We start from the raw sequence: 25,219 nt of genomic DNA on the forward strand, positions 1-25,219 counted from the left end.
CCTCAGTCCAGACAGTGTGCTTGCAAGCATCTCCATAAACCTCTGCAGCCAGCACTATAGAAATTCAGTAAACATCTGCAATTAATACTGCTGAGATTACATTTAGCAACCAGATGATACCATTACAAATGCTTCAGAAGGAAGCTTTTTTTAAAAAAAAAAAAAAAAAAAACAAAACAACAACTTTTAAAAGGATCAAAAATACATAAGAAGCCACAAAATTCTTTTCTTTCCTATAATTTTAAACTGAGCAAACTACCAGTCCGGTGCTCTGCCAGTTTAACTCATGCCAGAAACTTTGTCTGATGTCCTGCCAGCATGCTGCTGCCCAGACTTTCAGTTTCCCCGAAGATTACATATATTCGCCATACATGACCCGAGGTTAACCGCTTCAGTGTGGAGTATATGTGGTGCCCAGCAGGCCTGTGTACGCAGATAGATTTCACCCTAGATAGTCTCTAAGTCATATTAACACCTTTTTATGGTAGGTTCACAACAAGGATAATGAAAATTATGTTTAAAAGCAAAAAAGGCAATTATTTGATGAATACTAAGGAAAAACAGCAGGCAGAGAATGGGGGAAAGGGTTTGCTTCTGGTCAGCAGAACTGTGCATTAAATTGGATTTTATTTTGGATCGAAAGAAGGCTCTCCCGTGTTACCCTGCAAGATGCTGCTGACGGTGTGACAGAGGTAGGAGATGGCCGTCTCCTGCCTGCTGTGGGCAAAACCACTGCTACCCTAACTGCTGCTGGCTTGTGCATGTTGAACCGGTAACTGCTTGCTACAGGAGGTGCCGCGTTGTGTAATGTCATTGATTACAAGCTTTTCTGGTGTATTTAGGAGTGTTATGGTTAAATTGACGGCTAGCAGTGCCAAGCGAGCAAAGCACACCTCTGCTTGGCGAGGATGCTGGGACCTGGGAAGAGGTGGGCCTGGCCCCGGGGCGCCCGGGACAAAGGCCGCTCGCAGGCACGGTGCTGCCTGCCCGGCCAGGCGGGCTGCAAGGACCTGCCGGCTGCTTTTTGGCTAGCAATGCATGGCTCCGCTTCCCGGCAGAGCAGGAAACATGGGCACCTCCCCAGCCAGACTCTGTCTGATGGAGATGCTGCAGGTGAAGTTAGTATGAGCTGTCATCACGCTGTAGCTGAAGGGAATCTTTTGTCTGCTTCAGGTCGACTGGCTTTTTTTCCCCTCCCTAAATGCAAAGCTCCTTACCATCGTCTGGAAAAGTTCTGACGAGATACAGAGCTTTCAGAAAGGCTTCTCTCAGTCTGTATCTGGACCCTCTTGCCTGCCACAGCACATCATAAGCAAAAGCACCACGGTCGCCTGTTGCAGTCATCTGCAGGACGTGAAAGTTGCCTTTCACTTGGGACACGTTTAACGGGAATGGCTTCCCACGCTGAAGGGACAATATTCCACGCAGTAGCCAGGAGATGCGGGTATTTGAGAAAGCTCAGGCTTCCCTTGCTATGCTCTTTCCCTGCTCATCCCTTCAGAGCAGCAGCATCACTTACATCAACACAAAGAGGCAGCCAAGTGCTCAGGGCACCATAGGTAGCCATATCTGGGCAAACTCCTCATCGCCTTCAAACAGCATTTTTCTAGAGCCCCCCCAGGTGATCTTGGCAGCAAAGGAGGAAGTGGCAGCTTCTCCTCAGCCTCCCTCAGTCTTAATGCTACAGGGATTCTAGATTTTTTTATTTTTTTTTTTTTAACTGACAGCTGCCCCACTGGTGACCCTATTATGTCTTTACAGAATACCAGATCATCATGACTGATTTCAATTATTTATAAATGCATAAATACAGAACAAATGTGTGCAGTAAATATATATAAATAAAAATTGACAAGATGCATTTATTGTTTTCGATTTGTACAAAAGCATAACTTAACAGGCAGACTAGTATAAACTTACTTTGTGCCAAATATTTAAACTTTTCATTCCAAAGAGTTTCTGGTTCAAAACTTGTAGATACAGTTTCCACCTGGGAAATCTCCTTTTTAGACCACAGACAACACAGTATTGTAAAATCAAAATTCTGCAGTCCTTAACCAAGCAAAAGTTGCACTCTGCTTTGAGTGCCAGAGTTTTAGCTACTCAGTGAATGGATCATATGAAACATGAGCCATGCTGGAGTGACCTGATGAAAAGTCAGTTTGCCTACTGCTCATTCGTGTTCTGAAAAAAGATGTGCATTAGGATCTGTGACATGCAATCTTAGCAAAGACTGATAAACGTGTAAAAATAGGGTGACATGTTTGGATTTTTCTTTGCTACTTCATACCAGCCAGAAGTAGCGTAAGAAAACCTATGTTACTTAAGCGAGTCCCAGATGTCATGCAGAAGCTCAGTTATTCCTGAAATAAAAGAATGCTTTCACTCTGATTTTGCAAGTGGCTTTTTTCCTTTGCGCAGGTAACATTTTCTCAGTAAGACTGAAGGGTTTTCTCAGTCTTTGCTGCCACCGCCCCAGCTGCACTTGCCTTCCGACTTGGAGGGTGGAGTGGCAGTCTCTGCTGATGACATCTCCATAGATGTTCACCGCCGTTGGAAAAAACCTCCCACAAGAACAAGCAGGATACCTCCCTGAGATGCCCTTCCAGGAGTCTCCAAAGTGAGAACATTACTTCAAAAGCTACTTTTCTCACTGAACAGGGCTTGCTGTGCTTCAGTGCTATCAAGAGGGCTAGCACAAAGCTAGGTTCGTGTTCTTGTCAGCCAGTATCCAAGTGCAACTTCCTGGAATTTGAAAACGTGGTGGATGCACTGCGTGACAGCAGCTGTACAAGAAACAGTGCGCAGCTGCACAAGTGTTCCACAAGAGCATCTGGAGGAAAGTACCAAAAAGAGATGCGAGCAAGCCTCGTGTATTTCAGCAAAATTAAGCATAAAGAAATTGGTGTCCATGCAGTGTTTGATATGCCATAAAAACTCTTTCAAATAACATTTGATGAGAAACTATTTATCAGTGAAAATGCAAGCTTAGATACTATGAACAGTTTACATCTTGTAGGTGTTCACTGATATGGGACAGTGGCATTATGACCAGTGGCTCGGCTTAAAGTAGGTTACTCATGGGTTTCCAAATGAGCTAGTGTTTCATGGTGCTGTACAAATAAAAAGTTGTGGGGAGCATATGAAATATCTGTATTAAACTCCACTGCATTAAGTTATCCAATACATGAAAAATGACCCAGATGCATTTAAAATAAATGCATATTACAATATCACATATAGTATTACAAAATTATTACTTATGTGCACAGTCCTGATATCTATAGACATGGCACCGTGAAGAAAGCCTGGTTCCTAAGCATTTTTACAGATACTTGATAGTGATGCAATTTGCTATCAGTCAGATCATAATGTCCCTTCAACTTTGGTACATTCAGTGCAAAATATTTTTGGGAGTTTTTTACTCTTATAAAAATAAAAGGCATTTTTTTCCCTTGAGAGTGCTTAAAGAATAAACACTAGCAGAATGTCTGTTCAAGCATGGAACGTGACAAAAACAGAAAGAGCGTTTTAGTTTGCTTGTTTCCTGTTTACACTCTAAGAAACATAATATAATGAACCTATAAAAATAAACAGAAGTCACTGTGTTAGGGTTTTTTTTTCCTGATATGCTGTGATAAATTGCTAGTTGTCTTAAAATAGTTTCCATGCAGTATAAAGCATAAAATCAGTCTTATTAAGTTCATTGTAACAGCTCATCTTTTGTCATACACACCACTGGCAAACACATTTCCACAAACCTCCTTAACGCAAGCAGTTGTTGTTACATCCTTTGTTGCTGACTTCCCTTCCAATTCACTTCTGCCCCGGGAACTTGAGCTCTATGGTGCACACTACGCAGCCACTTGTAGTCTTAGGTAAAGCAGGTACTGGATATGCTATTATAACATATAGCACAAAGTAATGTACTTTCATGAATTTTAAAAAAAAAAAAATCTATTGCATGATTTATTTTTTTTTTTATAATTTACTGGGTAGGTAAGAGGCTGAATGATTTCACATTTTGACTTGAATTTTCTATTCAACAACTTTGATGAAATCCAGTTTTCGGGTGCATATCAGTTTTGCAGTAGCCAGGCTGATCACAACATGGGATCACGTTTCTTCTTTGCTCAGACCATAAACTTATGAAGTTTGGCCATCCTGAAAAACCATGGATTGCGAGACTTGGTTTTCCCTGCACATCAGGCACACTCTAGTTTCACTGTAGAGAATTCTGCCACTACCACAATGATTTTTAATTGCTTCATAAGCTCTTTCATGGAACCTCATTATTTGAGTTGCACCGTGAAACAATTTTCCTCTAGGAAGTCTAATACAAACGTTCATTCATTCCTTGAGAAGACAGATCCACAAAAGTCCAATGAGCTGGGCACTGTGGTTTGTGTATCACTCAAGTCCAAAAGTACTTGTCTCTTCAACTGCTGTCAACAGTTTTTCATATAACATAGAGAATGATGGATAAGGGGGAAGGTCCAGACGATTGAAACAAGTGTGAGCCCTGAGGGGGGGAAAAAAAAGAGGAGGTGAAGAAGTACATTATTTAAAAAGTTCAAAAGAGAACACACAGACTGGTATGCGCTTGCGTAGAGATGGGCAGATAGTATTCTTTCAGAAGACTTTGTTCTGTCAAATGATGTTTTCCAATTCAACAGGTGGTGAGGTTTAATCTACTTTTTTCTAATTAAAATAAGCCAGTAAGAAGCATTTATGAAGATCTTTAGAAACACACTGACAGCCCAAAAGGTGTGGGATAAATTTTATCTGTTAAATGGGCATGAGAAAAGAATGATGTAACATGGTACAATTCAAATAGTCAGTTCTGAAATCTTGGCTTTAAATATATCTTCTGAGAAGTAGTATTTTTTTCTGTACTGATGATACTTGAATACTGTATTTGTAATCATAAACAAGGTATTTCAGTACACTGAATAAGCATAAGGTATTAGATTTGATGAAATACTAAAAGATGCTCTAGATATACAGGAAACAATCCCACAGTAGTAAAGGACAGACAAATTAAGATGCTCTTCCATCTACATTTCCTTGGCATATGGATTGTCTTTCTCGGGAAGCTACTGCTTGTGCTGATTTACGCTATGTACCTATCTGGCCCTGCAAGCCAATGACCTTTAGAATAATACTTGTTGTAATTACAAAAAACTATGCATGTACCTCTAGCATACCATCCTGCTTTCTTACGAGGACAACCATGTAGTTTATTTCTCAGTTTCCAAAGTCCATCTACCTAATTTTTTTGACAGACTTAGAACTGACTCCCAAAACCTCTTCCAGAGAATGAGAAGGGGGATAATAGAGGTTTTTCCTCTTAGTAGAATAATGGATATCATTGTCTGACCTCTCAGGGCAGGCTAAGGACAGTACTTTCTAAAACACTGTAGTGGATGAGCCTGCTCTAGTGACACAGATAGCATAACTATTAATGTGATGGGTTCTTGAGGAAGAAATGATGTGAAGAGAAGCTGGAGGAGGCGTCTTTTCCGCTTTGAAGCTTTGTACCAAAGCCTCACTTTAGACTGAGTTTAGAGGATGAAAACCTTTTTGTAGTTTGGCAGGTCTCTGTAAAGTTGTAAAAATTTACAAATACTTTATTCTTTTGCAATAAAACACAGAGTTATTTAAATACAATCCAGCTGAAAAACAAACTTTTCCTGCAGTGACCTGCCCTTCATCGGTATGACCCATATTGTGTAAATGTGTAACATAATGCCAATGGAAGGACTGAGCAAGCTCCCTCCTCGCAGCAAACGCAACTCCTCATTTAACCTAACCACCCCCAGAAATCTGAGTGTCTACAAGACCTGTACTGAGCTGTCTCTGAGCCAGAAAGTGCTGCCTTCCACGGGAGCAAATTCATTAGTGGCCGCTTTAAGCGGCTCTCAGCTCCCAACAATTGGGATGGAACATGAAGTGAAGTGGGTTAATCGCGTTTGTTAAAAACATAAGAGTCCATTACAAACCCTCACTGAAGGTGAAACACTCACTCAGTTATAGCCTTAGTGTCGTAAAAATATCAGGCTGAAGAAATGCATACACTGTACAGAAGGTCACACTATTACTATAAACATAGTCCAAACATCAAATATGCAATCACTTAAGAAAGCATTGAATTTTGCACCCTCCCCAAATACAGTATGCCTAGAAGTACACTGCTAGTACATGCTGTATAGCAGAGAGGCATTTCCCCACCCTGTATTCCAGGGGCCTGGTAGAATTTCTCCACCCTTCCATTCCCCTAAGGCTCCTGGAGGAAAGCTTTCTGCGTACTCCTCGTTGGCCTTTCCAAAAACCTTACAAAGTCATATCTGTGATACAGATTAAATTATTATTGCATTTCCCGCACTTAAAAAAAAAAAAAAAATAAAAATCCCTTTTGAAGAAAGAGCCTGGTTTAGACCCAGCAGCAAATGGGCCACTGGAACTCGGTGACCCTTGAGTTCAGTGCAGAGTGTGAAAGAGTCTCAGGCAATTAAGAGTCTAACCACATGCTTCTGCGGCATGGGGCTGACAGCCACTCATTAGAACTATGGATCATGCTGTGTGGGCCATAAAACCACAAATTATAAGAGACATAGTATGTAATTAGCAAGGGATTCATTACAAACTGGCTTAATAGTAAGCCGGCATGTTGTTTACATTTATTACGAGAACTAGGTTTTATCTTAATTTTGAGGGCAATTTCAAAAAGGCAATCACCTACTTTGGAAAACCAAGTCATTAAAAAAGACAAAAACTTAACATCTTTGTCTTCTGAGGGAATGCATGCCTTTCTCACCCTAGCAAGCAACTTCATAAGTCTTCAAGAAGGAAGTTGTTTTTTTTTTTTTTCCTCTGGACAGTATTTTCTCATTCCAACATTTCAAACCACGTGGGCACTAACTGTTCATCTTCCTGGACTCGCATTTTATGACAACATGAAAAACCTCCTTGGTTCCTGAAGTCTAGATTCCCAGTTAATACCCCCTTCATTTTGATTACAGTAGCAAAATAGAGTGATGTAGGGTTAAAATCCAGCAGTTGGACTTAACTACTATTTGCATGTGAATCATCACATGCACGTATATATAATGTACAACAATGAGCCTGGAACCAATTTCTCAGCCTGTAAGTGAATTGAAAGAGTAACAGTCCCTCCGCCGATGTGGTGTAATCTACAACACAGTGCAAAAGAAGGAAGTAGAAGTGGCATCAGGGATAGCAATAGTTAAGTTAAACCTGTAATAATCAATCTTTTCAGGGCCTTTTACATGCTAGTGACTTATTAGTGTAAAAGACAGTGATGTAAGTTAGGCAACCTGACATGCACCTCTCAGAAATCTCACTATTTTGATTCAGCAGAACTGATTACACAGCAGTCAGAACAGCAGGTAAATATCTAGTGAATACTTTTGTGTTTACATTCACAGCTGCTTAGACCACAATCACATACCTAAGTAACTACGTTAGTTACCTTCTGTGTCTCAAAATGAGGAAGAAGAGATGGGGACCAGCATTCTTTTGTGTTTTCAGCAGTGCAGTAGTTTTTTTAGAAACAGAGGAAGAAAAGTCCACTGACTTGTTGAGTCCTAGCTTTTGCCACCCTCACACCAAGTCTTATCAAATTTCACAAGCACTCCCGCTGAAATCAAAAGGGCAATCTGCAAAGTGTAACACTGCTACGAGTGAGTGACGGTGCCTTAACACAAATGCTTTAGTTATCTGAGAATCAGTAAGAGTCACAGAGTCCTAGGGCAGCATTCTCAGCAGATCCAGCAATGTGTTTACACTCGCAGAGCTTGTTTGGAAACCTATTGAAAGTTTGCTACTTGGGGTTGTTGTTAACAATGTCTTACCTTCAAGCCAGCACTACTTGGTGTTTGCACAGTAAGTCTTTGAAGCTGGTGGGAGGCAGGCTGAAGCTACGCTGCACACAGGAACTAGATATGTAAAAATGCAAATACTGCTTTCTGCTTAGGGCTTAGCCCATTTAAGCATAAACATGAAAGATCGTTTATTTTTTATGAGATCAGGGTTCCATGTATGAATGCCAGGAATTGCCAGCTCATGACAACTGTAGATGTTTGTCATACACAGTTGTTTTTATTTTAACAAAATGTGTTGTTGGTTTATTTTAATTCTCACACTTGTACGTTAAAAACTATCCACAGAGACAAAAAATCAAATGTTTCCTCACTGAGGGAATCATAAATGAAATTTCAAGGGCATGATACATTCTCCTAAATGTGAAGAGTTGGCATTTCCCCTACACTTGCTGAACACCTTATGGTAGCAAAGATTCTCGACACATTTCTCCATGTTGCACTACAGGAAGCAGTTCTATTCTGCAGTTTATTACAACCAGGGCTCTGCGTAACCTTTTCAGAGGAACTTCTGAGCATCCTGTTCTGGCATGTCCTGAGTTTTCCATGCTGCAAGCTGTGCTTGTTAGCACCAGGAATTCCAGTATTAAAGAATATACGGAAAAACTCCCACATTCTCTTTTCTTACTTAAACTCACAAGAAAATCTTATATTTTGAAGTCAGAAATTATTTTTAAAAAATCAAAGCTTTTTCTTTTTAAATAGAATCAAAGCGAGTCTGTAGGTCAATCATAATCAAACTATAAAGTAGACTTACCGGGGTACAAGGTATTGCTAGGCCACCCAAAGATATTAAGAGTGTTTGATTTGAAATAGCAATTTCCAGAATTTGCTTATCTTTAATCCTCAGCTGTCTGGCTCTCATTTGTACTGTAAACTGGCAAGATGGCTTTGTTTAAAGGCCACCTGCTGTGTCTGTGGATTTCACAGTACCACTTCTGCGTCTTTGACGTTCTCAGTGCGGTTCAGATGGTAGCCTGCAGGCAGGCACCAACCCAAGCAATGTCTCTGCCTCTGACTTTATGCTGGAGGAAAAAGCTAAGGGTTGTTGGTCAGAGAAACTCGCTGTGTGTCTGACAGACGCCTTGTGTCTAAAAAGAGACTTTGAATGCAAGTTATTCCTGAGGAATCTTGTTTAAGAGGAATGGACTAGGATTAGGGCTGAATTTCCTCCATGGATCAGCCCAGCCCAAAACTACCACCGCAGGCTATAAGCAGCATACTAAAGCTGAGATCTGATTAAGTAGAGTTAGTTCACCCACACTCCACACACTAATCTGTATGTCTAACCTCTGTTAACCCACTCTAGAAGCTACAGAATTACAGAACTGGATGAAAGGAAATCTTCCAGAAACATATCAGCCTGATCACAATATAGAAAAGACTAGAACCTGTCATTTTTTGTCAATGAAGCATCCATGCTAGAAGATGTTTCTTGCATGACTCGTATGTTATTAGTCTAGTCCTGGTATCGTTACCATGGACCTTTGAAAACAACTCCTTTTTTCCTGTCTTTACAAAATGGAAAATTTAGAAAAGTGACTCCCCCCCCCACCCCCACTCCCCCGTACTCCTCCAAACCTGCCATTACCCAAATTGAAGGCTGCCTCTTGTCTGCAAGGGCTTGTACAACTCAACTCCTGCTTTCATATCTTAGATTCTCATACTGTTCCCTTACCCTCTTCACGTATTTCAATTGACCCTACTTGTTCTCTTGGAAATCTTCACCTTCTCTTATCCCTGTGCTGCCTCTTAAGTCAAATGACCGCCTCCTCAAAATACACCTCTTCTGCAGTTCATAACTTGCCTCTTCTGCATTTGTTAACACTCTTGACATCAGACAGAGCATAGAAATTACATCACTAAACTATACTGTAAAGGCTGTGTGTGTCTAATGCAAAAAGCCTGATATTAGCTTTTACTCAGACACAGTCACAAGTGCTATTTAATTTTAATTCATATTAATTTTTGCTCCTAAGTGATGAACTGCATGTTCAGGAAGTAAATACTTGCACATGTAATCAAATATAACAAAACCAAATTCTAATCAAAATATCATTCCAATATAATTTTGCATTAAAAAAAATACAATATGGATGTCAGCCACAGTCCGTCTTATGAGAACAAAATTGAGTTCAAAGAAAAATGGATGTATCGGACACTGGAACAACGGGGAAGGAAATTTTCATGTAAGGCATAGTATATTTGCATATTCAGTTAAAACTTGTTTATGTTTCTCAAAGAGCTTATCTGTAATCCTGGTAACTGATATTCTGAAGTATCTCTCACATTAATACACACACGGTTGTACCTTGGAAGAGCAGTGATCTTCCCCCACTTCTCTACACAGAACCTTCTTGGACCATTGCTCCCCCGTAGAGAGGCAAATCCTTCGTAAGGTATGCTGGATGTGCCTGTAACAAACTGCCAGCGCAAACAAAACATCACAGGTACTGGATACACAGATGGTGCAGGTTAGAAATTTATTTATATGAGCATACCCACTGAAGTCCAAATGCTTATGTAAAAGCATTTACAAAATAAGGAAATTTGTGAGACACAAGTAATAAATGCTACTGTAAATGGAGGATAAGGGAAAACAGACCATTTCCGGATAGGGCTCTAGAAGAGACAACTTATCAGATTAATTTCCTTCAAAGGTTTCTCTTTCAAAGAGTAATTATGCTACATAAATACTGTAGAGTAAAACACTATTAATATCAAGTTACTTAAACTTAGGCCTAAGTGAGTTTTTCCCTACTGTCTTTATTCTGTATTAAGAGGAACTAATAAAAAAGTGATAATGTATGATAATGGCTTTGTTTTATACCTTTTTGGCTATGTGGATTTCAATATCTTTATAACCATTATTAAATACTGTAAGAAAAGGACTAAATTCTGAAGGTTAGGTAGAGTGCCCGCTGACATTTGCTGTAATGCTGTCTGTTGAGCAGATTTAGTTAAAACCTGTCATGAACAAACCAAACGGTTTTTTGACAGATCAGAGGCTATTTAATTTTTAATGATCTGGATATGATAAAAACTTTTGACTAACAGATGTGATAGGAACATACAAGCAGACATCTCTGTCTCTCCATCAAATGAGATGTCCCACACTGCTTTTTACAGACCTTTTTTAAGTACTTAAGCAGATAAAAGAAGAAAATCCTTCATCATACTCATATAGGTAACTCAAGGATCAGATGCAAATTCTGAATTGTCTAAACCAGTGGATTTCATAATAAATCAAGAACATAGAATGGTTTGGGGTGGGGGTAACCTGAATTTAAAAAAATTAACTCAATAGTAAATCCACATGTATAAATATTCCTCTGTTGAGAGGTTTTTGTCCTTCATCAGCAGGATGACTGGATTCTGCAGGCTGACTTAGTGAAAATGGAATTGGACTGATTTTCAGGTTTTCATCGTTATTTTCTAATTTGAGGCACTTCAACTTCCATCTAAGCTTTCTTCTTCATCAGCTGTACAAATACTATTAAAATTTCTACCTAATGATATAACCAATTACAGTTTTCCTTTTTTATCTTTACTAGTCTTAATGTACAAACGATAGTAAAGGGTTATTGACATCAGATACTTTATCTTAAATGTATTTTTAACTTAGAAAGCTATAAAAATAGCTGTGAGCCTCAGTCACTTAAAATTATTACAATAAATCTCTGAGGATTGTAAGGTTATTCCCATTAGGCAGCATCGCCACAATTTTTTGATGTCATAAGCCTGGATGGAAATAGTTTAGCATCTAATTTTAACATTGCAGACTATTTCTGCACAGATCAGCTGATTTCTTACCTGTAAAAGTCTTAGTCGTTGTTCATTGTTGAATCTTTCCACAGCAGCCCAGAACCACCGAATTACTATGTGATTGTCATGATAACCTGTTAAAACAAGAAGAGCCTTTATGCCTTTAAGTGCTACAAAAGTGATTGAGAGAATAGTTAGTAAGTTTTTCCTAGCTCAGCCCTAGTCACAATAATGCTGTAGTTCTTATCCAATGGCAGCAAAAGAAAGCAGGTGAGAGAAAACTACTCCTGAAATGATTAAAAATCTTAAAGGCAGAGAATTAATTTACTATGACTAAAAGGAGTGAAATCTCTTTTGCAAGCATTTCACCCATTAATCAGTCACTAACAGGAATGCCAGTTCTTGAAAAATTCTAGTGCTGTGGTGCTTTTTATATATCTAAAGCTACAAATGATGCTGCAACCATCTCTCTCAAAATAGTTGCCAAATCTTCCATTGTTCTCAAATTATCTCACCTGCCAGCCTGCAGTCACTGGGATTACTTCTAACTTCCTGTCATCTTTGAGAGTGGAAAAGAGGTACGTCCTACTAAGAATGGCTACCATTTCCATTTGTCTCCAGTGTCTGGGTGGTACTCTGCTAGCGTGCAGGTGAGCACAGTACTTTCTGTGGAGAAGACTGTTCTGTTATGCTGGCCAGACAAAACTAGTAAGGGAGAGCTGCATGGGGAAGCAATGAAGCAAACTAAAATGGACAAATTACCTTCTCGTAACGCAAACTTAACCACAGAAATTCAGAAGATACTAAAGATGTATCTCATGGCATGGTTCTTTAGTGTCTTAGAAACTGGGTAATTCCAGGCCCCCAACGCTGTCAGTGAACAATTCAAAATTAAGGTTACCTCCTCTATACTCTGTATTATTTCTCCAATCACTCAAGTCAATTTCTGCTGTTCCAGCTATAACCAGTTCCAGTTCTCTGGCGTCAAACACAGACACGAGCCTCGCATCAACCACCTGTGAAAGGAAATAAAATGCATAGCAACATTTCTTCATTTACTGATTTTTGCCTCCCCATTCAAGGCTTGTCTGCTACTAAGACATTTATCAGGTAACATTTCCCTCATGAATGGAAAGAGTTAAGGTTTTTTTCTCTTTAAAGGCAAATAAATGGACTTCTTTTTCTTAAACTGCAGTTCTATTCAATTTCATTAGAGGATCACAGGGATTGGGAGAGAATTTTATTGGCAAATAATATTGAATTATTTCAGGACAAATTAAGTTCAATTTATTCAATTTAATTGTCCATGTTAAAACAGGTAAGAGAGAAATACCTTGAAACACACTCAGTCTACCATGTTTCACTGAGCACGGCATGCACACAAAACATCTTAAAGGCCCCCTGAAGAAACAGATGGGTCACTTTAACAAGCATTCATTGCTAATCATACAAATAGTGATCAATGGTATTTTCCAGTTTAAAGAATATATATAACCATAGTGTTTAAGTCAATGACTAACAATGATTCTCCCCCTCAGATATCTGTAAGGGCATTTCTGATTATATATGTATCTGCTTTACAGGACTCTATTTGGGAAATGTATATGAGGAGAAAAATATTTTGGGAGGATAAAGGAAGAAAGTAAATTTCATTTTGGAGTGTTTTACCTCATAGAAACCACGAACTAGACTTTCTGTTTGTTGTACAACTCCTCTCTCAATTCTCCATTTCACCATTCTTTCTATATATTCTTTCTTGTTCTTTTCAGTGACTGGGATGTTGGCACCTCCTGGCTTTAATTCCCGTTCTGTGATCTTAGGGAAAAAAAAGACCAAGTGACAACACAGTATTATAAAGACAAAAGAAAGAACTATAATAATTTAAACTTTTAAGTTGAAGTAATTCCTCAAAAACACTAGCTAAGACTGTCTTTAGCAAACTGGAATATGTGAAACAAGAGAATATACAACAAACCTTTTTTTTTTTTTATATAAAATCATATTTAAAATCTCATTTAGTCTGAAGAATCTTCATATTTAGCATGAAGAATAAGCTGAGAAGAAGAAACAATCTTTACAGCGATTAAAGTAGTGAAGTCTTCTAAATAATATTGTAACAAAGGTATTGTAATACCTTTGAATACTAACTCTTCTGCCATTAAATTCAGGTAAACTATCTTCAGCAGAGCAATCAAAAATTTTGGTATTTTAGATAGTCTCCAGAAAATCTCCTTAACCAGAAAGACACGTTTCACTGGTTACAAATAATAATTCCTCCTTAGATTTCAACATTGTTTTCATCAACCAGAATTTTATAAAAACCAAGTTCAAATCAGCATGGAATGACAATCATTCTTCTGTCCAAATAAATATTCATTTAGCAGTAGAATGCACAAAGGACATTAAATTAAGAATCCTGCACACCTGCCCAAAAACTTCTTCATTTACAGTAAATGTGAGATCTAGGATATCATGTATATCATTGTCTTTCATCCACTGCAAACTCTGGTGAAACTCCTCGTCGAGATATTCCAGGTCACTCAGGTCACAGAGTCTAACATAAACAAGAAGAAAACACACAAATACAGATGACAGCAGTAGTGTGTACTCAGTTACTAAACTCAGATAGGACAGTCTTGAAAAACAGACTGAGAATGGGACCCAAGAGTAAAATCAATAGAATAAAGACGACATTACTTCAAAACTGTTTATTTGCCTAATAATAGCAGTTACTCTGTAACACAAAATGGTTTTGTTAATATACAAAACTCCAGAATTTATTGATTTGATGACACATTTCTTTTTAAGTTTATGGTGAGTCTGTCTCATGTTTCCTGTGAAGAATATTTTGGAATTATGAAAATACATAGATTGAAGAGACAAAAAATTCAAATCATAAAAGAAAAAGTAAGTTTTTATAACAAGCAACTACTACCCTTTTTGCTCATGTGACTACACTGCCACCTCTCTCGTCTCTTTGTTGTGCAAAGAAGTCTGCTCAGATACCTTGCTTACCCCAGAAATTTCTTTTTACTTTTTGCCATATTTCCCCTTACCTGGTCCTTCTTTTACAAATCCAACCTGTAAGCCAACTGCCCCTTGCTGTCTTTAACAGTTACTACTCCAAGCTTTGAGCATGTCAGTTGTTAAACATATTTAATACCGTGGTGGCAATTTCTGCCATTCTTAATTCCTTAAATCCTGTTCTGTGAAATAGGCCACTGGGACTATTCATTAAGTAAGGTGCTTTTCAGCTGCAGGGTTCCCTGCCTGCTTCTATTCTTGGGTCCATATAAGGTCAGAAGAAAGCCCTGTACTTTTAGTTGGACACTCAAGTGTAGTTTAAGTGACATCCTTCAGTAACAGCCCCTACATCAAAGTTGATGGATTGGGAACAATGTCTCATCTGCAGAGGTAGTCTGGATGGCTCATCAGTTCTGAGGAAAGCAGAGGTCCAGGGCTTAGATGGGGAAGTGGCATGAATTAGGCTGTGTACAAAGCTGGCCGCCCCATCATTTTTAATTTTACTGTTTAGAGAACCACCAAGTTAAACAATTAATTTAATTTGGCAGTCACACAGTATTAGCATTAAAGTCCATCTGGGGTAAGTCCTCATCCTTATTAAAATGATTCTGTTAGCATTTAGGTACTTTTAAAATATATGTGCAATAGGAATGGATGCATTACTCCACACTACTAGACTGTGTGATGTTGTATACAAAAAATATCCTTCCAGACTTCTCAAAAACAGCTTTCAAATGGAGGACAAAAAGCGAAGCACCTTAAGTTCATTAGGTCTTAAATTCCAGACATGCTGAGCAAGTGCAGCTCTCATTGTTTCAGCCAGAACAGGAGCAGTAGTTCTGAAAATGAAGTCTAAAGTATATCAGAGTAAAGCTCCTCAAAATGGAGATTGCCAACAATCAGTCTACCTCTGAGAATGGGTCTTGCAGTCTAAGTTACGAAGTGATTCATATCCTATCCTGTGAGTCATTACAAGACAAATGAATAAGAGGTCTATTAATACCTGGAATAAAACCACAGCATTTCACTGTACAACTTCAAATGTAAGATTTTGCAGAAGCTTATAAGATGCCTAAAACAAAAGATGACATTTTCATACTGATCAGAAAACAACATTCTGAGTTATTAGGTAACTGGCTAATAATCATAAGCAGAAACAAGTAAACTTTTAAAAAAAAGTCCAGGATTGAAATGAAATTATTAAATTAGAAATAATGGCCTGTCTTCTTTGATGATAAAACATTTTAATTTATCCATACACAAAATGGCATTGTCCATGGGGAAGGAACCACACAAAAAAGGAGACAGAACAATTCTACTCACATTCGGAGGAGGGCTTTATAAAAGGGTCGTGTAAAAAAGGCATCTAGCAAATACTGATGTATCAGAGCAAGACCAAGAATTCGACCACTAAACCTGAACCTGGAAGAGAAACAGTTACAATCGTTATACTGAAACTTTGTGGTTAGTACACTGCTCTGTCATCAAAACTTACATATATTTCCAAACAGCATTTTTAAATCAGATAGCTATGTCTAAATTGTGGTATTTTTGTTTTTTTCTTGTGTTTCTTTTACATTCTCAGTAAGGCACAGAAAAAATGCAAGTCTGCCGGGTGTGGAAAATCCCTCAGATACCTAAGTTGCAATGTCTCAAAAATGTCAAATCCATATTAACCCAATCAACCCCTGCCAGACTAGCCTCTTTATAAAAGCATGTATTCCAAAATGATAGCCACTGTCTATTTTCTTTACACCCCCCATATAGGATTAACTTGTTTTCATGTTACTGGCAGGCCAAAGGTTTTTCTACCCTTTCCCAGCCTGACAGTCCTTGCTGTCTGTCTTTTCTGTTTACAGTGGCTCCTTGCTCCCCCTTCTGACTGGTGATTATGGAATTCTATATATATTTTCACAAACAGTGGCTGGAAGCTTTTTTTGTGTATCACAGTGCTCTCCAGCCCTATGTCAATGGGATCTAAATGATCTCCTTCTCTCCCCTCTCTCTTTCTTCCCCTATTATCTTCGTTTTGTTGAGTGGGTAAGGAGGGTTGGGAAGGAGGAAAGGAGTTTGACAGATTTGAGATCAGATGGCAGCAACTTTGAAATAGTAGGGTCTTTGCAAACATTCCCATGAGAATAAAGATCCATTGTGAAAGATCCTCCACGTCTCTGGAACTAGATTTAAGCCTAGTGTTCTTTTTCAAAGAAAATAATGTTTCTTAAACATTCTGTTTATGTATCCTCAGCAACATTTTTCGTGGAAAGATTAGGGCTTTATTATACCTGCCTGTACACAGGATTTGCAAGATGAGGATGTGACATGCAGAGAGCCCTCTACTTCCATGCATAACTGCTTGTCACAGCTCCATTTTCTGAATTCCCTCTGAGGCTGTACAAGACCAGTGCTGTCACTGGCACCAGCACTCCCAGGAAGAGAGGGGGTGATGCCTCCCTTGCCCCCAAGGTCTCTGGTCCAGCACTGCAGAAGGCAGGGATGAATACAAACTGTTGGCAGAAGCCACATAGCACGTAAGGTTTTTTTCTCCCCTTTTTGCCAGACTGTTCTGCTTCTCCAATACAATATATGCCATTTATTGTTACAGTATTGGAGTTCAACAGGTAGATTGCTTCAACTGACTGAACTGGATGCAGCCAACCATTCCTATTAATTTTTAAAGCTAGTAATGAGATTCCTTTCTGATATTCATTCTTCATAACTGGCTTCCAATAAATAAGAACTCAGTACATATCTGTCCTACACAGATGAGCAGCTGTCATTCCACTATTACTGTAATCTAACTACCTACACAACAGAATTCTCTCTGTTAATATTCACCGCACAGCTTTACAGACTTATGGCGATGCCATGGCTTAAATCATCTGAGGGTGATTTAAACTGGCTTGTAATTGTGAAAATGGGATTATGTAAAAATCCTTGATAACTATTTTAGAAGTATGTGTGTATGTACAGACTTTGTTTAAGAGCTACGTAATCAGCAGTCTTCCCCCCGCCCCCAATTAAGATATCTCCATAGATTTCCTTCCAGTAGATATGTTGGTTTTTTTCCACTGAGACCACCTCTGTACTCTTTAGACTCAAACAAATTCCATACAGTAACACCCATTTGAAATCTATCTTAATCTCCTTAGTTGACAAAAAGCCAATGTTTCATTCATTTTTTTTTAATGCACAAGAGGCTAATATTGCTTTCATGAAACGACTGCTTATGCACAAGAAACACAGAGAGTTGTGTTGTGAGACAATCCCATGGTGCACATTCCAAATCATAGTTTTGCTGACCTTGTGAGAATTAAGAGCATTTAAAACCACAAGAGAAAACAAAATTAGGAAAGTCTAAAGAAATGCAATTATTTTGCTGCTGGTTAAAAACATCAGATTCTGTGTTATAGGTCTGAGCAGATATGAGCAGTTGTCTCAAGTAGGAACAACAAAAAAAACACATCTGAAAAACAAAAAGAAAAATTATTCTTACCACTCATGGTGATTGTCTACAAAAGCAGACATGGGACTTATTTGTACTGTATAGGTATCATTGGCTGAATATTCAAACAAACCATAATACGGATTGAAGAGCTCTCTAGACACGAGGAAAAAAAATTCTCGCGAGGGTCCACTGTAGTCCAACCTTTAAAGAGAAAACGGACATTACTATAAAATGTTCATTGTGTGTGAAGAAACGCTTTTTTGAACCTACATTCCTTACGCTACATTTTAATTAAAATTTCCTAAGATTTTAACCAGAACCCTTATCCTGCAGATTGCTTAATGCCAAGGTATGTGAAGTCCTCACGGGGCTATTCTGAAATGGAATGGCTTGGAGGACTGGAATGAAGTGCTCTATGCGGGCTGCTCTCATCAAAAAATTTGGCTCCAGCTGTAATGTCCTCTTTGCCACAGGACTATTACCAAGTAACTGGGGGTGGGGAGGAGGAGGAAACATGAAAAGAGCCAATATTAGACCTAGCTGCATCTGACAAATTAAGAATGAAAACGAACAATGGTCATATTTTGTCTTTGCAGACTTGCAACAATAGGACAATTTGAAGGATAATATTTCTGTTTTTCCTAGCAATATGATCTGAGATCACTTCAGTGATTTATCTTTCTTGGTCTAAACTTTCTTGTTTGTCTTCCAAACTTGAGTGCATTTAAATGTCTTTTGGAGAGTGCATTTCCTTTGGTTGTTTGGGGTTTTTTTTTTTGCTATTTCAAGATTCCAGTACTAATGAACAAGGAATCTAAATAACCCCTTCTTCCTGAATCATAAACAAACTCATTGCTGACAAAGCACTGAGACTGAATTTTGACATTATGCTGCAGGTCACCAGTGAAATGAGTTAAGTATGAAGTTAATGCTCTGGTAGAGTTGGAAAACAGAAAACTAGGTATTTTCCTGTGGGGAACACAGATTATTATAACCCTAACAAATAATGATATATCTTCAATAAATTGAAGATTTCATACTTGACTTTTAAGAAGGTCTTGCTTTAGTACTAAGACTATGCACAGACAGAAGTATCACAGAGGTGGTCAGCTTTCACATAGGACTTCTGCTACTAACGTTTTGGCTCATGAACTTTTACAGAAGACAAGCATAGATGAGAGTTGTTTTTGAGGATGAAGTTGTCAGGAAAAGTAAAGGCTAGGTACCATTATCAAGCTGAGGACAAAGCCTCTTTCCTCTGTTGAACAAAAAACATTTTCCCTTCAGTCATTTGGAAGCACTTCACTTCTGTTAAGCTTCAGAAGTGAAGTACTGAAACAGATCCTTACCCTGGCAAGAAGGGCAGATTCCATCCTCAAATTGCAGAAAAAAAACCCAAAATGGTTTGATATCACGGACAACTGTTGGATCTTAATCTTGGCACAAACACCAGGATCAAGCAAAGGGTTATCTGGAAGCCTCTTGCAAACTTCTGGGATAATCAGACTCACTATGAAATCTTAAGATAGAATAGAAACTGTGTGCTTGACTACCAGCCATTTCATACAGCTTCTTTTGTACGCAGAGTTACTGTGAGTCACGTTAAATAAATCAATCATGAGAATCCTGCACTGCCAGTCAGATTTATCCCATAATTAAAGGCTTGGCACAAGGGTGAGAAAACTTCATACAAGAGGTATGCAACCACACAACAGCTGCAACTGTGGGGCATTTGGGTATTCAGGAGTAGAGTAATATGTTGTTGGCAACATGACTCGTCTCCTAGGAAGCGCCATTAACACTTCAGATTTACCACTCGTAAATGCAAAGCAGCTTCTGCTAATGGTTAATAGAACTTAGGGAAAAATAACTTTAAGGAACCATATTCTTTGTACCAAAATTTTCTTCATTTATCACCACATGAAGTATGAATGTAAAAACATTAAACTAGCATCACAGTTGCATGACTGTAGAAATGGAAGGTTCAAGGAAGATACCAAACATTATGAGACTTACGATAAAAATCATAGAAACAGCAATAACTATGTTTGAGTTGCCCCACTTACTAATTTATACACTAATAAATCAATAGTTACTAAAATGTTTTAATTTGTGAGGATTTCATTACCCATTACTTTAAGACTTACACCTCTTTACCAAGAGGAAAAGAAATGCAAGAGCAAACTCCCACTTAAAAAATTAAAAAAGGAAAACGAGGAGCAAATAGGAAACAATTAATTTCAGTATTCCTCCTCCTCATCGTCCTCCTCTCCTCCACCCTGACCTGTCTTTCTACACCTAGCCAAATGAATAGTTTGATGTGATACATATCCTTGCACCATCTCTGATGAAACAATACTGTTTGCACACATCCTTTCTTCATTCAAAACACAGATTTGTAAATAGAGAATTGACGTCATTTTAATTTGACTTTGCTCTTAATTAACTCATTCTTTTCCATTAAGAAGAGAGTCTTGTGTAAAGCTGGATATAATGGGAACAGGATGTGTCACCCCCATTTCCAGGTCACTCTTCATCTTGCTGTACTGAGTGATGAAAAGCAAAAGCCTGACGTCTGATGAAGGGAGACAGTCTATCTGGATCAATCTCTATCTCACATATGATTTGAAAATTTTCCCTTTCATTTTTAAATCTGAGTTGAGGTTGTAGCTGTGAAAGTAAAGGCTGGCAGGGCTGCGTAAGACAGGTCTCACTCCTGCATCCCCACCCTGCTCTGTCAATATAGTGTAATCTCATCCTGCACCAGCCTTGTCATTCCAGTTCCGAGTTTCTCCTCAGACAGCATGGTGATATTATTTATATGAACAAGTCCACGCTTGGCTCTCAGCTGTCAACATTTTTTATTTTAAGACTTCAGTGAGTCCTTATTAACACTAAGCACTTCAGGGTGAACTTTAAACAAACAGCAGGATTTAGGGGTTTTCAAAGACAGATTAATTTTATCTAATCTTGTATGAGATGTTTCTATTACAACTTAGCTATTTTAAAGACTCACACATTGCATGGCAATAACGCACACTACAGCATTCCAAGAGCTGTGTGCTGCAGTTTCCTAAATATCAAGCAATAAAATTATGAATGTATTTACAAATACATTCATGAAATACATCAATAAATATATTTTTGCCTAAGGCAGTAGGCTTTAGGATCTGACAAAGGGGGCACAAATTAAGAGACGAAAGAGGCACGTTGCTCCAGTTTCCTTGCAAAGGAAATAAAACCACATCTTGCTTTGCAATGCACATCTCACAACCTGTATCACATTAGACTTTCATTAGACACAGACTGAACATTCTCTGAGGTGACTTTGAAATGTCAGGAATATTTGTGTTTATTTGACAACTAGCAACAGCCTAGTTGCTTTTATTTGTGACACAGGCGCTGGCCTGGACAGGCAGTGACCACCTCCTGTAGCACCGAGGGCTTTCAGCTCCCATTGCCTCAGACAGGACTTGAATTAAGGATTGAGCCTCTAGCCTACTCTTGAAGCACCCTCCCTCCAACAAATGGCAGCTGTCTTTTAACAAGCACTGGAGATATAATGTCAGCACTGACAGAAAAGAAATATGAAAGAAGAAACACAAGAAAGTCGTTTGTTTTTTCTTTGCTTTCCCAGCAATATTCTGAAACACACACCAACTATTGTGAAAATTCACATAAACACATGCATTACTTCTGCAAAGGCAGGATACGTTACATTTCACAATGCCTAAAAAGTCATCTTGAACAGCTGTATGTTCTAGGCTTATGTATGTGGCATTTCCTGACTGTAATCCTTCCTGTTTTCACTCTAGACCACAAGAAGCTTGGTGAAACAGCAGCTACAAGACATACTGAGTTTTGAGATCGCATTTACTTCCCTGTTCTACTCACCCTTCTTCCCCAACAAACGTGACATAGAGTTTATTTCTCTGCAGGTCTTTTCTTGAGTAGCCCATGATCTGGTTAAAGGCATCTTCTAGCAAGTGATCTCTCCTGATGATTAATCTGAAGAGCACAATAATTTTGAAACAGCAATTCATGAACATGAACCACAGTTGAAAACATCTATTTATGCTGCAAGGTAACAGGGTGACTTCACAGAGATACAAGTTTCTGCTGGATAATTTGATCCAGACCAGGCAGCTTCTGTCTGTTAGTCTATCTTCCTCAAGGATCTCCTTTCAGATTTCAATAAAATGTCTCTCGTACAAAGAAGTGTAGTTTTACTTTTTCTACCCTGGTTCTTCCTTAAAGGTTTCAAGGGGAAAGGTCCTGAAGTGGGCATTTTCATTAAGTTTAAAATTCCTTTTTTAAGGCTGGGCCTCTAAATCACTCTTACTGTAAGCAAGAATCTAACCTTTTATGCAAAAATCAATCTCTTAACAAGGAACAAGATAAAACCATGGGAAAGTCACTGAATGGTAACTCCAGAATCACACATCCCTACATTATCGCCAGTGTAAGTGTGATGGGACAAAAAGTCTAGAAGGAATGGCAATTGTTTGTTCAAAATCAGACTGAAGCATCACATGTGAAAACATAATGTACCTTCTAAAAGAAAAATTGTTAAAGTGAGGAAGTGTCATAAAGATCTAAAATAAGAGGTGAAAGAATCCTTCTTACTTAAACATTTTATCTTCTGCCAAAAAACTGTGTTTACTTAGTTTCCTGAAACTTAGCTTGCTTTATATTCAAATACTGCTTTATCTGTGCGTTTGATCAGTCAGACCGAAGCTGGGAAGGGCTGCTGCCTGCAGAAAGGCAGCTTAGCCCTCCACACAGCCTCTTGCAAAGCCCTTGCTGGCCTTACTACTTGTGCAGAGATCGGTCAGTGATTGCACTGTGCTGTCCTGCAGAGGGGAGAGAAGCGGAGATGCCAGGAACTGGCAAGGTACCTGGGCAACAAGAGGACCCAGGCAGTATGCAAGTTGTGCTGGGGTCCTGGTTTGAAAAAAAGGAGCAGGTCAGTGTAAGCCTGGGAAAGGAACCCAGAGAAAACTTCTGTTTAAAAATCCAGCTGTTGCTCTGCTTAAAAATCCACAGTGTGATGGCAAATAGGTCAGGAAAAAAGGTGCAAGAAATGTAATGGATCTTACAGGTAGCAAAAGCCATCCTCTTCTACCAGCTATTTGCCCAAGCATTCGTGACAAAACTTTCATAGATTAAGCTTCAAGTGTTTATGATTTCATTACGTTATAGGCAGACAATGTCCAAACCCTGCCTCTTAAGACTGTCTAAACAATACCATTTTAATCCCATTTCATTTGGGAAAACTTAACAAGCTCACATAAATGAAGTCTGAGCTCTGCACAAATTCCTGCAAAATGTGAGAAGTGACTGGCAGGGGGCAATAAAAAAAACACGAACAAAAACCCTAGCCCCCTATTCTAATAGAAGAAAGGGTTAAAAAAAGAGTTCGAGTGCCTCATGGCTACTATGAGAGTATCAAACTATGAGAGTTTGATAGCTGGCACAAGACTTGGTAAATTACAAAATTATGAAAGTATCTTATGACAATGATCCTTGTCGTAACAAGTATGTAATCACACGATTACCAAATAAATGAAGGAGGAAAGACCTCACTCCAAGCACTCTAGCATTCAGAGTGCTGAAGTAAAAATATTAGCAGTTTTTTAAGGTGATCCTTAAAATTTAATAACATTTAATTTTACGAGTCCTCTTTAGTAAAGAGGACTGTGATATCAATACAGGTAATGATGCACAAAAGATAAGCCCATCTAGTTTTTTCAATGGAAAAAGACATGAGAAAATATAACTGTTTATATCATAGCAATTGCTATAATGGAAGAATTCAGATGCCTTCTGTTCTGCATGCCTCTTCCCAAAGCTCTTTTTGGCACTGTATTGGTAATATTATTTGTATGAAAATTTAGTTGGAGGAAACATAGAAAAGAAGTGCTCAGAGCTTGCTGTATCCTCTGCTATGAATCACATGCTGGCACTAAGTCTTTTATGACAGGCTTTATATTTCCAGAAGCGCAAGGGTAACCGTAACATCTGCATTCCTTCTAATGGGAAGAAGCTTGTAGCAAGGCAAGGCAAGCTGCCTGAGAAACAAATCCAGTTTCATGAGATTCTTCAACATACTTCAATTTCCCTGGGCCTTGTCCATATCCTTTAGTCTCCAACTTCCTGTAAAAGTTCCTCAGCTTGGCTTCAAAATCTCTTTTGTAAGGAGCTGGAGCTCGGGCATTGGCACGCTGAGTACCTGCAGGAAGCAATAAGCAAAGAATGACCTGTAGTGACATGAACTGATTAATGTCCCATACTCTACTGAAAAGACTCCTTAATAGTGAAAGGCATGGTATGTGTTTGGTTTAGTCACCTTTATAAAGAGTAAAAGCTGCCTATCTTCAAATCTGCTCTGCATCCAAGACTTCTTGGTTGCTCATTTCCAATAGTATCATCTTTCTAAAGTAAGTCTTAAAAGAGCAAATCCAGGTCAATGCAAAAGATAGATTAAAAAACCAGCACAATCAACTGGAAAGACTTAACTTTTGTTTGTCAAGTACACTTTACGTCTAACCTTTAAAATAGCTCATGCAATAAATGTTCTGCTCTGTTCTGGTTTTAATATTATCAGGAAAAACAAGAACTCAGAAATGAAGCATAAACAGACTGCACTCTGCTGTGCCCCTGTTGAATACATCAAGCTGAAGAATGAAAATTTTGGAAATACCCTAGTAGAAGTTTTTCCTTGGGGAAGTACAAGGAAGAAAAATATTGGAAGAATGGAAAGACTACCAAATTCACATTTGTGGAACTTTTCACATATGACTGCAGGAACATACATGATGGTCATCTAAGTGAATTTATTTTTGAAAAACTGTTTTTGAGGGTCAATTTCTTAAAAGCAGGGAGAGATGAGATCTGTATGCCAAAAAAATAGCATACCCCCACATCTGCATGTACAAGTCTGTTATACATAAATGAGGTGTTTAGTCTGATCTACTCTGAATATTACAACCATTAGAACTTCCACTGCCTCCCTAGATAAATTACTTCAATTGATTTGATTGCAAGACAGCGTGACAAAGAGGCAGGTAGTATTAGCCCT

The 25,219-nt window shown here is 38.6% G+C and overlaps 1 protein-coding gene across 1 annotated transcript in view; it reads right to left on the reverse strand.

Moving 5' to 3' along the window:
• Window positions 1-3,487: 3,487 nt before the first annotated feature.
• The window catches only part of HECW2 (HECT, C2 and WW domain containing E3 ubiquitin protein ligase 2), a 172,560-nt gene continuing 150,828 nt past the window's right edge, over window positions 3,488-25,219 (reverse strand). Inside the window, exons 20-29 of the mRNA XM_082312095.1 lie at window positions 24,250-24,370; window positions 22,033-22,146; window positions 18,187-18,339; window positions 16,014-16,112; window positions 14,091-14,220; window positions 13,335-13,481; window positions 12,568-12,682; window positions 11,715-11,800; window positions 10,213-10,325; window positions 3,488-4,522 (exon numbers count right to left, since the gene is read on the reverse strand). Of these exons, the coding sequence (XP_082168221.1) occupies window positions 4,411-4,522; window positions 10,213-10,325; window positions 11,715-11,800; window positions 12,568-12,682; window positions 13,335-13,481; window positions 14,091-14,220; window positions 16,014-16,112; window positions 18,187-18,339; window positions 22,033-22,146; window positions 24,250-24,370 (1,190 nt within the window). The 3' untranslated portion in view covers window positions 3,488-4,410. The remainder of the gene's footprint in view (window positions 4,523-10,212; window positions 10,326-11,714; window positions 11,801-12,567; window positions 12,683-13,334; window positions 13,482-14,090; window positions 14,221-16,013; window positions 16,113-18,186; window positions 18,340-22,032; window positions 22,147-24,249; window positions 24,371-25,219) is intronic.

The sequence above is a fragment of the Platalea leucorodia genome (assembly GCF_965183815.1).
Source record: "Platalea leucorodia genome assembly, chromosome: 5".
In the NCBI taxonomy this organism is placed as follows: domain Eukaryota; kingdom Metazoa; phylum Chordata; class Aves; order Pelecaniformes; family Threskiornithidae; genus Platalea; species Platalea leucorodia.